This window comes from Pollachius pollachius (assembly GCF_949987615.1).
Source record: "Pollachius pollachius genome assembly, chromosome: 19".
Taxonomy (NCBI): domain Eukaryota; kingdom Metazoa; phylum Chordata; class Actinopteri; order Gadiformes; family Gadidae; genus Pollachius; species Pollachius pollachius.
In genome coordinates this window covers 11,285,468-11,298,603 of record NC_136952.1, presented here as the reverse complement: position 1 = coordinate 11,298,603, position 13,136 = coordinate 11,285,468, and the positions used below count along the sequence as shown (strand labels likewise).

Here is a 13,136-nt window from a genome sequence, read left to right as displayed (position 1 = left end):
TATGACATGTTATTATGGATTGCGGGCCAATCCTTACCTGACAGGGTATGTGTGGTTTGGTTTGTGTGATCAGGGGGATATCTAAAGGTGACATATTATACCACCAGGTGTGTGTGATTAGCCGTTACAAGCCTTTTTAAAAATCTGCCTCTTCTGACATCACAAGTGGGCGTGTCCACCTAGATCTATGACGATAGATGAGCAACGTTTTCTACAGTCCACTGGGTAGGCTGGTAGACTGATCTATTCAGCACACATCTAGGTGGACACGCCTAATCTAAACAGCTAATCACACTCACACCTGGTGGTGTGATTAGCCGTACCATACCATACCATTAAACTGGTATGGTCAGATACAGTTCAGAGATGGGGTACAGCAGCTCCGCTTAAGGAAAGCTAGTTAGGGTTGGTTAGTTAGGGTGAGTTAGGTACAGGGTACGTTAGTAGCATTGGGCTCACAGGAAGGTGCTCAGGGTGTTCTCGACTGTGGCCAGGTGGAGGTACTCGGGCTGATAGTGATCCCCTTCCTGCTCCATCTTTATCTGCCTCACCGGCCGGGTCGTCCTCTTCCTGATGGAGCCAACGGAACGCCGCTCCACACATTCTAGAATCATCTGGGCCAGGTGCTGCCGTAGCCGCTGGAAGTTCTCACTATGGCAACAAGATGTCAACATTATAGAACGCCAATACAACAAAAACACGTCATCACTATGACAGCAACATAAATATGACAATATAACAACTATATTTCCTGAATATGGCAACTATACGACAACAATAGAGCATATATATGACAATATAACATTGATACGGCAACTATACAACAGCTTTAGAGCATAAATATGAAAATACAATAACAATACAAAAGCAATTCGACAATGCTACATCTATAAAACAGAATAACCAAAGTGCATTTGTAACTTTTTAAATCCAATTATCTGTTTTGTCAAAATGATTAGAAATGATGAAGCAACATACACCCACTGTCAAATCGAATCAGTGATTAGTTCCCTCTTAAATTAATGAAGTAGTAGTCCATAGAGTAAAAGGAAAGACAACAAACATTTACAGGATAATGACGATGGTTCCAGTGTTCCAAGTTTATAACCCAACAGTTAAAAGGTTAATCATTTTCCCACGTCATGATGCAACTATATCCGGTCGTTATCTTTGACTATTAGATATATTATCTAAGTGCCTGGCCAAAACAAACTGATCAAAATAATATAGATTGGATTATCATGTGAGTACGTGACATAGCTGCACTCTTTACACAAGTGCACTCTGATAATATATGATTTGTACGTTGTGTGTGTGTGTGTGTGTGTGTGTGTGTGTGTGTGTGTGTGTGTGTGTGTGTATCCGTGTCTGTGTGTGTGTGTGTATGTGTGTGTCTGTGTGTGTGTGTATGTCTGTGTGAATGTGTATGTGGTATTGTGTGTGTGTGTGTGTGTGTGCGTGTGTGTGTGCATGTTTGCGTGTGAGAACTGAGAAATCAGGAGAGCAGGAACAGGAAGTGATGACATACGTGGTTGGAGGTGTCGGCAGGTCATAATCCTCGCCCTTCTCGCCCGTCAACCAGTAAGTCGATTCTGTGCCCTTACCCTATAACACACACACACACACACAGACACACACACACACACACACCCTCGATAATGACATTGTATTTTAGATAGTACCTGGCAGATACCATTCTTGCTCTTTGTTCAGTCTATTATCTACCAATCTCTCCAGCTCTCTCTCTCTCTCTCTCTGCATGTCTGTCTACCCCCCTCTATCTCCCTCACTATCTCTCTGTAGCTGCAGGTCCCCCAAGCTGTTTATAAAGCCTTGCCGTACCTTGAGGACGGTCTCCCCTCTGGCCTCGAACTCAAACTGGCAGCCGGTCCGTCCCAGGATCTTGACGGTGGGTTCGCTCACATGGATTCTGAGGGCTGGGGGCCACACGTTTTGTTTAGTGGGAAGACGTAGGAAGACGTGCATCCACAGACGTCTGTAGTATAAACAATGTACTGTACATAGTGTTTACGAGTATAGCAGGCTGATGACCGCTTGTCCGTCCATCGGAGGTATACTTCTACACATGATTGTGTGTACAGTTCCCTGTGGATTCCATATTGTACACTGTAGTATGTATGTTAGTATATCTAGATATTATATCTATATGAAGGTGCTTACGGTGTCCTGTAGACTCCATGCGGGAGGCGGTGTTCACCGTGTCCCCAAATAAACAATACCGGGGCATCTTCATCCCCACCACTCCTGCTGCACACAAACCTGCGCGCACACACACACACACACACGCACACACACACACACACACACACACACACACACACACACACACACACACACACACACACACACACACACACACACACGCACACACACACACACACACACACACACACACACACACACACACACACACTGGTCACATCCCAATACAAAACATCTGAGCACATCACTCCACACATAAGCCCAACACACCTCCCCTGCCCCGCCCACAGCTCGCCTGTTCTGCCCCCCCCACCTGAGTGCACGCCGATGCGTATCCAGACGGGGATGCCGGGCAGGTGTCTGAGCTGGAAGGAGCCCATGAAGGACAGGATGTCCAGCGCCATGCGGCAGATGTCCACCGCGTGGCGGTCCCCGTTGCGCCTGGGCAGCCCCGACGCCACCATGTAGGCATCGCCGATGGTCTCCACCTGACAACCACCGCCACCACGGCGACCGTTTGGTCACAGGGTTTGAATTTGTGGAAGTGGAAGAATGAGTGAAGCTCAATGCCAAGAGGTTTACACTTCCACTGCATGGGTTTGTAAATGTACATGTTGGTCGTCTACACTCTCTGGAAGTGGCCATACTAATAATGAACCGCGTCTTGATACCAAACCTCTAATAACAATTAGAGGCTTTTCACAACAATTGCCCGTTTTGGAGTCTCATCACATTTATATTTAGTGCATTTAGCAGACGCTTTTATCCATAACGACTTACATAAGTACATTTGTCAGAAGAGAAACAATATGTATCAAAAGTCGGTACAGTAAAGATATTCATAGAAACAAGTGCCACGCATTGACCAGGTTAATCCTCATGAAAAGGCAATGGTTGCAAAACAAATGTCAAATGAATAACACGTGAAACATCTGTACTCAGTACTCAGTAACCAAGGCAACTACAATGGTTTGGTTGAGTACAACATGGCGGCCCCCGGTTTAGAGGCCCTGGGGCCGCGGGGGCCAGGCTACCTTGTAGACGTCGTGGTGGTCCAGCACGCTGTCAAAGCCCTTGTAGATGTCGCTGAGCATGTCCACCACCTCCATGGGGGTGGAGTACTGGCACAGCGTGGTGAAGCCCACCACGTCGCTGAAGTACACCGTCACCTCGTCGTACAGCTCCGGCTCCACCACCCCCGTCTCCTTCAGACTCTTCACCACCGGCCTGGAGGAGAGGGAAGGGATGGAGAGATGGTTCCACGGAGAGATAGACGGACAGGTGGACGAAAGGGACATATGTAAGGCCGAGATGGATTGGAAAGATAGATAGACAAACAGACAGACAGCAGTAAGGGAAGGACGGAGAGATAGACAAAGAGACCGAAAGAAAGATCAACAGACAAACCGGAAGAGGGAGAGACAGACGGACAAGGCGGATGCACAGACAGACAAAACGTACCGATGGACGGACACAAGGGCACAGTCGACATTCTAATAAATGCTTGCTTCTCTTCAAAGACAAACATTGACAGAAACATAAACTATAACAACAGCGCCCCGTAGCCCCGTCACGCCCACAGGACAGTGGTGGTGGGAGGACGGGCCCCCTGGCCCTGAACCCACCCCGGGAGCAGCATGTAGTTGAGGCAGTCGGCCCGGTCGCGCTCTGCCTTGTAGAGGGCCGTCCTCTCCTCAACCAGCAGCTCCAGGTTCTTGGAGTACATCTGCAGCCGGCGGATCAGGTTGTCCATGTAGCTCTCGTTGTCCTTGCTGTGAAGGTTACTGCAGGGGGGGGGGGAGCAGGGGAGACAGAAGGGAGGGGGGGAGAAGGGAGGGAGGAGGGAGGGAGAAGGGAGGGAGGAGGGAGGAGGGAGCAGAGGGGAGGGGGGGAGAAGGGAGGGAGGAGGGAGGGAGAAGGGAGGGAGGAGGGAGGGAGGAGGGAGGGAGAAGGGAGGGAGGAGGGAGGAGGGAGGAGGGAGGGAGAAGGGAGGGAGGAGGAGGGAGGAGGGAGGGAGAAGGGAGGGAGGAGGAGGGTGGGAGGGAGCAGGGGAGACAGGAGGGAGGAAGGAGCAGAGGGGAGGGGGGGAGAAGGGAGGGAGGAGGGAGGGAGGAGGGAGGGAGGGAGAAGGGAGACAGGAGGGGAGGGATGGAGAGCAGAGGTGGGAAGATTGAGAGAGGGGAAAGAGCAGAAGGATAAGGGAAGAGAAGGAATATGTTTGATTAAGTGATTCATTCTGATAAAGCGATCATGGTCGATCTATTTGCATTAAGTTTAAGTTAATGAAATAAACTGGAAATATACCTGAAGATCTTCCCGAAACAGTTTTCAACCTTTTTGAAATCTGGTCTTTTCTCTGGATCCTCCTCCCAACAGTTTTTTATTAACCGGTATACCTGCAACATGGAGGTACACACACACACACACACACACACCCCACACACACACACACACACACACACACACACACCCCCCCCCCCCCCACACACACACACACAGAGGCATATACTTTAACTGGGTATGAGTACATTAATTACCAATTAATTAACTAATGGTCTAGTAATCATTTACTAATGGTGATCATGTTAACTAATTGTGTTCAAGTTAACTAAGGTAATGGGGTTCATGTTAGCTAAGCTACTAATTGATACATTATTTAATAGGTTAGGGACCCTAACCCCTGTGTTAATGCTTTATAATAATGCTTATTTCTGCACTAGCTAATGGTTTATTATTGTATCCTTATTTATAAGTGTTATAAATAACATACACACACACACACACACACACACACACACACACACACAAACCTCTAGTTCTTTTTCCGATGCAGTGTCGAAATTCAGATCAGGTCTGAAGTACGAGATGCTGTCAGGATCCTGCACCCTAGACAACTTCTCTGTTAGGACACACATGGAGTAGCGCTTATGTTACAGGATTATTAGAACTATGACATGGCTGAGAGAGTGAGAGAAAGGAAGACAGACAGACAGACAGCCAGACAGACAGACAGACAGACAGCCAGACAGAGAGAGAGAGAGAGACAGAGAGAGAGAGAGAGAGAGAGACAGAGAGAGAGAGAGAGAGAGAGAGAGACAGAGAGAGAGAGAGAGAGAGAGAGACAGAGAGAGAGAGAGAGACAGAGAGAGAGAGAGAGAGAGAGAGAGAGCGAGAGAGCGAGAGAGACAGAGAGAGAGACAGAGAGAGAGAGAGAGACCTGCCCGTTCAGAGCAGCACTCTGTATAGAAGGTGCTCTTGCGGAGGACGATCTCCTGGGCGATAATGGCGAAGCTGTAGACGTCTCCCTTCTGGGAGATGCCCTCCTGCCGCAGGTGCTCAGGGGCCGTCCACAGGTCTGGCCAGGTGCGGGGCCACACAGGGAGGAGGAGGAGGGGGAGGGGGGAGGAGGAGGAGGAGGAGGAGGGGGAGGAGGAGGAGGAGGAGGAGGAGGAGGAGGGGGGGGGGGGGGAGGGGGGAGGAGGAGGAGGAAGGGGAGGGGGTAAAAGAGGAGACGACATGACGGGTGACAGCTGAATCTTAAGCAACCATGCCAACAACAGCCTCCAATGCATCCTGCTTAGGCAGAGACAGGGTCATGAATTGTAATTTCCCTTTCCCTTACTTCCTTTGTAGCGGTGCACGCCAGTTTACCGTGCACGGAGCAGAATAAGAATAAGAACGTGACCAGAAGAACAACAAGGAAGACAGGGAGACTAAATATGGAGCCTTTTGACTAAACGATATGTTAAACATGTAACGGAGAAGGATAAAGCCCCAACCGAACAACGCTCTGAAGTCACTTCCTGCTCCGTGTAAAGCTCCCGACATCTTTGATACCAACGCAATCATTTTATCGATCACAATCACATCTTCTCTTCCATTTGGCTCCAACGGGGCTCTTACCTCTGCCGGGGCTCAGGATGGTGTTGCAGCCGAAGTCGGTGATCTTCACCACCATGCGGTTGTCCACCACACAGTTGGTGGACTTGAGGCGTCCGTGGACCTGTATGTTGCTGGCGTGGAGGTACGACATTCCCTGCAACGGAGGCAAGGCTAGTACTGAAGACACGGAGCAGTCAGGGGTTTACAGCACATTGCTTTTGGTTTGATTGTCATGATTGTGAACACAAAATAAAATACTTTGGACTTTAAAGTGTATATTGATTACTTTAACACCCCGTTATTTATGTAGAATACAAATGGTTGTTTCTTTTACTTTTACTAGAGAATACTACTTACTAGAGCCTAATAATAAAGTTTTTGTTTCAGGAGGAATAACAATAAAGGATGATGCTTAGGATACGATTGTTCAGAATTAAATCTTGGCTCCTATTAATTCCCCAATCTAAGTTAGGGCTTAATGTTATCTTATCTTTGATAAGATAATATTAATGTTATTTTTAATGTTATCTTGTCTTTGATAAGATAACATTACTAAATGTTTTGTACAGCATATAATATATCCGATAATACAACGATCGGTACGGTCAAGTGAAAGAGGCTGGTGGTGACATAAGGGTTCTTTCAGCTCTGACAGGACTACTCGTATTTACATTGCGCTCTGAACATATGTCCTATGGCTCTCTCGTGGAATCACTATGACACACTTCCATATGACGTAGATTCACACGCAGCCTTCAGCTTTAAAAAACAAACGACTCTCTGTTGCCATCAAAACTGTTTGTCCGTTACCTTGCTGATGTCGTACATCACAGAGATCTTGAACTCCCAGTCCATGAAAGTCCCTTCTGGGTAGGACACCTTATCGCTCAGCACGTACTGAGGAGACGGATCAATGATAAGTGGCAAATTCTCCTGTACAGTAAGAGTGCAGAAGAGTCTCTCGCAGGACATTAAACTAAAGTTTTCACGACAAAAATATGAAAATGTCTTGATATGCTGTTGTGCATTCATGCCATACATGTAATCATCTCTCCCCAACATACGATTAAAGAAATACATTTATGACATAAAAGCACAAATATTGTCTGTGTCGGACGGTCTCTTTTGCTTAGTGAGGTTCCTAACTGAGCGTGGGACGGCTAGGCCGAACGGCGCCCGTGTGACCCCCACTCACCCTGAGGGAGCCCCTCTCTCCGTACTCCAGCACAGCGAATACCCCCTGCTCCAGGTGCACCGTGCCGTAGAACTTGGTCAGGTTGTAGTAGTCAATCAGCAGCATCTGGTGGGAAGACGTTATTACTATCACCTGGGACACGTGTGTGTGTGTGTGTGTGTGTGTGTGTGTGTGTGTGTGTGTGTGTTTGTGTGTGTGTGTGTGTATGTGTGTGTGTTTGTCTCTCTTACTGAGTTCAGCTCAATTCTCTGTGGCTCGTCAAAGTTCCCATCTGAGTGCTTCAGCTCCTTTAGAATAACAACCTGGATCCATGGCAACGGTATCAGAATTGCACTTACTAAATAACATTGATTCTTTACAGGGCAGAAGTTGTCAATTACACAATCGATTAATAATTTGTTGTATGTCACTTGTGTCTCAAATTAGCTTTCTTTGACATGAGGCCAAGTAATTACTTCATTAGTTTTGACAGACAATCTGCCCCATATTTGCACATTGGATCCACTAATGAATGAATCATCACTCCATCTTAATGTGCCTTTGTATTAATGTATTCATTCAGGTGTGTGGAATTTACCTAATTGTGTTTCATAATAAAATAGCCAAAAAGATAACCTTTTTGTCGTAGCGTCCACAACGGATCTTGTAATTCTTCTCTTTCCTCTCATCATCGATCTAAACGGGCAGAAAAGATCAAAATATTATAGACATGCTCAGTTTTACTCCTGTGGGGCCGTGCACCCTACTCATTCTTATATTTTTTAGTGAATCTTCTCTCTCTTTTACTTCAGGGACCCCGTGACCGTGTGACCCTTTGACCTCTGACCTTGAGGGAGATAACGTTGTGCTCCTTCTGCTCCATCAGTGTGATGCGGTCAGACGGGATGTGGGACCACCTCTTCCTGGTCCGACGCTCCCGTCGGTTCTGTCTGAACACACACACACACACACACACACACACACACCATTGATAACTAACCCATCCAACCCAACTAACCTATTCCCACATTGGTTAACTTAAGGCTGATTAATCAGAGTAAGGCAATACGCCCGTTAAGGTATGGACACACTATTTACCGCGTTTACATTGACAATAATTTCAGTGAAAGTGTCCTTATCGGAAGTTGAATAGTGGTGAACTACAATAGATAATGATTGATTATTAGTAGTGTGCTCTGGGGATAAATCAACTCGCTTTATGGAACTAACGTGAGTAACTGACAATGTCTAACTGACAACTGTCAATTCCACTGACTGTCTTTATCTGATTGGCTTAGTAGTGTTCATGCTGTTTCATCATCATCATTAGGGTTATCTTATCAGCCAATAGCACTGCGATGACACACACCCGCATTGGTCTTCTTGACCTTATTGACTTGACCTTTTTCAATTGGCTGTTGCTAACCTGTAGAAGATGAAGGCAATGGTTGCCACCACTACCATGGTAACCGACAGAACGATGACGATGATCTCGTTAGTACTCATTACTGGGGGGGGGTCGACCGCCAGAGAGGAGAAGAAGAAGAAGAAAAAAAGGATAATCTGTTTAGCTGTTGCTAGGGGACAGGGGAGACACGAAGTACAGGAAATCCGTCCTGAGATTAAATAACATCATTAAAGTCCCGACAGAAAATAAAAATGTAAAGAAACAAGTAACCTCATTTATTAAATCTAATTTGTCCATTTATGACACCAACATATCATTGCTCCATTTTTAGGCCATAAAAACACTTGTCTGTAGTCATCTGTCTGGAGTTTGATCTTCTAATGATGAGGTGCGTGCGTGCGTGCGTGCGTACATGCGTGCGTATGAACACATACCCTGGTATGGCGTAGCGTACGGAAGTTTATTCCCCCAGATAAAAGTTGGGTTTGAAGTATTCAGTTTGGTGAGATTGTACATCGTGTTGAACGTGAATAAGGTTCCATACTAAAAAAGAAATCACATGACAACATGCTCATAAACGTTCATGACATCAAAGCACAAAGATTTCACAATGACTTTTAATAGGCTAATAGGTGAATAGACCTTGTAGTGTATTATAGGGACAAAGAGAGCAGAGGCTCATAAAGCTAACTGTGGGTCGTTAGCCATGCCAGTGGCCACCGTTACGCGACAAGATACACCTGCGCTCGCTCCCACTATCACACCTCTGGTATTATGCCCATACATAATAAAATAATAGTTATTATTATCTGAATATTAGAGATCATCCGATGAGTTACCTTATGGTTTTTGGTGGTGTAAATGACCGAGAAGTTCACATCCCTGTCCCCATGCTCGTCAAGCTTGTAGGTCCCACCAATACCTGGACAGGTGAGGCAGGAGATCAACAACAACAAACCACTACCAGCACAATGGGCCATATAGCGCCTCAACTTGACCCTTGCCCTCAGCAATCACAAATGAATGCCCAATGTAGAATGTCTCCAATCATGGGAAGTGGTTTCCGTTTTTCTGTATTTATGCATTTAAATATATCATAAAATAATACAAAGTACGTAATTAGAATTTGACATGATTTGTTGCAGTCTATAACATCTATGCAACTGTCTTAATTTTCACTTAAATGCTTATATCGCTGTATCAGTAAAAATATTTTATGTTATTTTTGGGGTGGGTAAGGTGTGTTGATACAAAACAGGAATTTTACGAATCTATTATTTCTCTTTCTCTCTCTCCACATTCTTACCATTAAAGGTGATGTTCCTGAAGTAGCTGTGATTGATAGACTGCATGTCACTGCCTTCTCCAAGTTCTCCCCAGAACTTCCTCATCACTTCCCCGACGAGGAGCACTGAGTCATGATAAGCTGCCATGTAGTCATTCATCTGGACAGAAAAGAAAGGCACAGAATCAATGTCAAATCACAACCGTCATTACACCATTAAAACCCACTACTCCATCATCACAACTCATCCTTAAGTCTAAGAGTAGCTCGCCTACAGATAAGAAAATGATAAATAGATAAATAGTTAAAAACTAAATGATCTATAAAATCTGGGAAATCATTGCAGTTGCTCTGCAGAGAACGCCATTTGAACAACAAAAAAAAGGCCAGTTTGTCCGAGCAAAAACATTTACTAGTACATTTCCTCACGCTATAAAACCAATGAATCAGTCAGAGAATGCTATTTTAACAAAATCGCTCAAGTTTGCATGTGCTTTGAAAAACATTTACCCTTACATTTGCGCACACAGTGAAACAGTGCACTCATCGATAAGCCCATCTGAATGTTAAACATTGCTGTTCTCACCACCGTGGTGTTGTCGCTCAGGTCCATGTCCACTTTGTAGTCCCTGACGTTCGGCATAGTCAGCACCAGCACGTTCTCCATGAAGGGCAGGGACGTGGCGTTTCTGTAATACTCATCACTGGTGAACCAGGAGACCCGGGGACACAGCGTTACACACCTAGTAGCCGCACGCACACCGCCGCATGCGTGTGGCTCTTTGCCTTGGACTCTGCCTAACATGAAGCCCTCTACCTTGGCAGGCTGTAGCTTGCCACTTCTTGCCTTCTGAGTGTGAGTGAGTTTGTGAAAGCGTGTGTGTGTGTGTGTGTGTGTGTGTGTGTGTGTGTGTGTGTGTGTGTGTGTGTGTGTGTGTGCTTGCGTGTGTGCGTTTGTGTACATCTTAGTTGTCTGTTTATCAAAGTAGAAAGTGAGGGAGGACAGGGTGAAAGGAGGGAGGAAACAGCCAGGGAAAGAGGGGGAGAAGAACGACTGACTTGTAAAGGTCGATGAGCATGAAGAGGATGTCGTTGCTGTTGGCCTCCGCCGTGTTGTTCTTCATCTCCTGCATGTCAGCCGGGGATCCGCACGCGATGAACACTGCCATCCAATCAGAGGTGACAGCGAGAGGTAGTTGAACAGAGCTGAATGTAGGTCGATGTTTACATTGAGCAGACTCGAGTGATAGGTGTGATGGGAGGGGCTGAACACCATGGCTCTGTCCTGCAGACGAATCACACAATGCTGCTGCACTCGTTTTGTGTTTAAATGGGGATTAAGCGACGACAGGGAAACGCTCCTGCTAACTTCAGGCGGGGACTCCCACTGGGAGTGGACGGGGCTTAATCTTAAACATTACGACTTTAACAAACATATGCAACAACAATGCAAATATCTTATATCTATTTATGTTGGATTCATTGTGTGAAATATTTGCAATGACACGACAAATCAGCTTTGTGCCGCTGAGCAACATTGCCGACTCACGGTTGCTGGTTCGGTTCTGGGGGTTGCGCAGCGTTGATTGGAGCTGCCACGGCTCACGAAGAACATGAAGTTGAACGTCTCTATAGAACTCTGCTACGTTGGCCTCCAGGGCGCCTATATACCTGAACACAAGGTTTGAGGAAGGTTTTTACTACAGACTCGTTCAGCGGACTCCCTCAGCCTCCCTGTAGACCCTCCGTTAATGAGCAGCTAGAACGATGTGGCTAAAGGAGGTCTACAGGTAGGCTGTTTGAAGTATAGATTCAGCCCACCCATACATATGATAGACAGATGGACGGACAGACAGACAGACAGACAGACAGACAGACAGACAGACAGACAGACCAACAGAGACAGCCAGACACAGACAGACAGACAGACAGACAGACAGACAGACAGACAGACACAGACAAACGGACAAACTGACAGACAGACAGACGATAAATACAGACAGACACAGACAGACGGACAGAAAGACAAACAGACACAGACAGACGGACAGACAAACCGACAGACCCAGCCCCTAATCCTCCTGTCACCAGGTGGTTAAATACAAACCCGCTCACCAGAAGCAGTCCTCGGTGTTGACCTTCTTCTTGTAGATGTAGGCGGAGTCCCACACGGGCTTCACCTTGTGGTTGAACTTCCAGAAATGGCTGAAGAAGCTGGACACCTTGCGCGCCGGCGGCAGGACCCGTTGCAAGTTGGGCTTGTAGTCGCAGGTCAAGCTGAAGCCCCCGGCGGAGATGATGGGCATGCTCAGCTGCAGACCGATCTCCGTGCTGGCGGGGGGTGCACACCCAGAGAGCCATGGGACCACGGAGCAACAACAGATAGATAGGGGTCACAGGGTGCAGGGGGGGAGGTAAGGGGGCGGGAGGATGGGGAGGTTGGAGAGAGTCAGAAAGGTGGCATGAGCAACGTGGAGAAACAGGGGGACAAGAATGGAGGGCATAGGGAACCACTTACTCAACAATCTGGAAGATGGCATAGTTGCATGTTGGGCCCAGCAAGGCACATCCCACCTCCCCTGAGTCCTGTGGAAGAAGAGCCAGACAGAATCACTCAGACCTGATGGGCTAAGCAGTGGAGCAGGGCAGGGATGCACCATATCAGGTGTTTACTGTGGCAGGATGTCAGAAGCAATCAGTTCACAACAGAGACTTTGGAAACACTGAGAACATAAGAAAACTGCGTAATGACTGTCTGACACCCTGTGTGATCACGATAGGACAGCAAGTCCAACAGCGAGTTTATATTTTGCACTAGACTATGTTACCCCATACTTTTGTAAGTAAACCATAATGTTTTCACACAACAGTGAAATGGACTGCATTTATAGTGGGGTTCTCTAACAAGGGACCACTCAAAAGCTTTACAATTACATTCACCCATTAATACACCGACGGCTGAGCGGACCGATGATACCAACTCAACTTACAATTGTCTGTGATATTATTATAGTCAATAATCAATTGCCCGCCCATGTTGCTTTCAGTGAGCGGGAGTACCTGCCTTGATGGACAAAGTCCTTTAGCCAATCGTGTATTAAAACTTGTGGAGCCATCACAATGCGCTGTTCCAAACAATGAATACGTTTTTTCCAGCGAGAAAT

At 46.6% G+C, this 13,136-nt stretch overlaps 1 protein-coding gene across 1 annotated transcript in view; it reads right to left on the bottom strand.

Annotated features, from left to right (window-relative positions):
* Positions 1 to 455: 455 nt before the first annotated feature.
* gucy2cb (guanylate cyclase 2Cb) overlaps positions 456 to 13,136 on the bottom strand; it is a gene marked incomplete at both ends in the record, with an annotated part of 14,304 nt that continues 1,623 nt past the window's right edge. The window contains 25 exons of the mRNA XM_079757483.1: positions 456 to 651; positions 1,529 to 1,605; positions 1,843 to 1,937; positions 2,182 to 2,280; positions 2,537 to 2,711; positions 3,258 to 3,450; positions 3,849 to 4,007; positions 4,528 to 4,619; positions 5,034 to 5,122; positions 5,441 to 5,578; positions 6,127 to 6,259; positions 6,916 to 7,002; positions 7,301 to 7,405; positions 7,531 to 7,602; positions 7,916 to 7,975; positions 8,127 to 8,229; positions 8,706 to 8,787; positions 9,122 to 9,230; positions 9,527 to 9,609; positions 9,994 to 10,132; positions 10,559 to 10,676; positions 11,032 to 11,134; positions 11,522 to 11,643; positions 12,088 to 12,303; positions 12,491 to 12,558. Of these exons, the coding sequence (XP_079613609.1) occupies positions 456 to 651; positions 1,529 to 1,605; positions 1,843 to 1,937; positions 2,182 to 2,280; positions 2,537 to 2,711; positions 3,258 to 3,450; positions 3,849 to 4,007; positions 4,528 to 4,619; positions 5,034 to 5,122; positions 5,441 to 5,578; positions 6,127 to 6,259; positions 6,916 to 7,002; positions 7,301 to 7,405; positions 7,531 to 7,602; positions 7,916 to 7,975; positions 8,127 to 8,229; positions 8,706 to 8,787; positions 9,122 to 9,230; positions 9,527 to 9,609; positions 9,994 to 10,132; positions 10,559 to 10,676; positions 11,032 to 11,134; positions 11,522 to 11,643; positions 12,088 to 12,303; positions 12,491 to 12,558 (2,913 nt within the window). The remainder of the gene's footprint in view (positions 652 to 1,528; positions 1,606 to 1,842; positions 1,938 to 2,181; positions 2,281 to 2,536; positions 2,712 to 3,257; positions 3,451 to 3,848; positions 4,008 to 4,527; positions 4,620 to 5,033; positions 5,123 to 5,440; positions 5,579 to 6,126; positions 6,260 to 6,915; positions 7,003 to 7,300; positions 7,406 to 7,530; positions 7,603 to 7,915; positions 7,976 to 8,126; positions 8,230 to 8,705; positions 8,788 to 9,121; positions 9,231 to 9,526; positions 9,610 to 9,993; positions 10,133 to 10,558; positions 10,677 to 11,031; positions 11,135 to 11,521; positions 11,644 to 12,087; positions 12,304 to 12,490; positions 12,559 to 13,136) is intronic.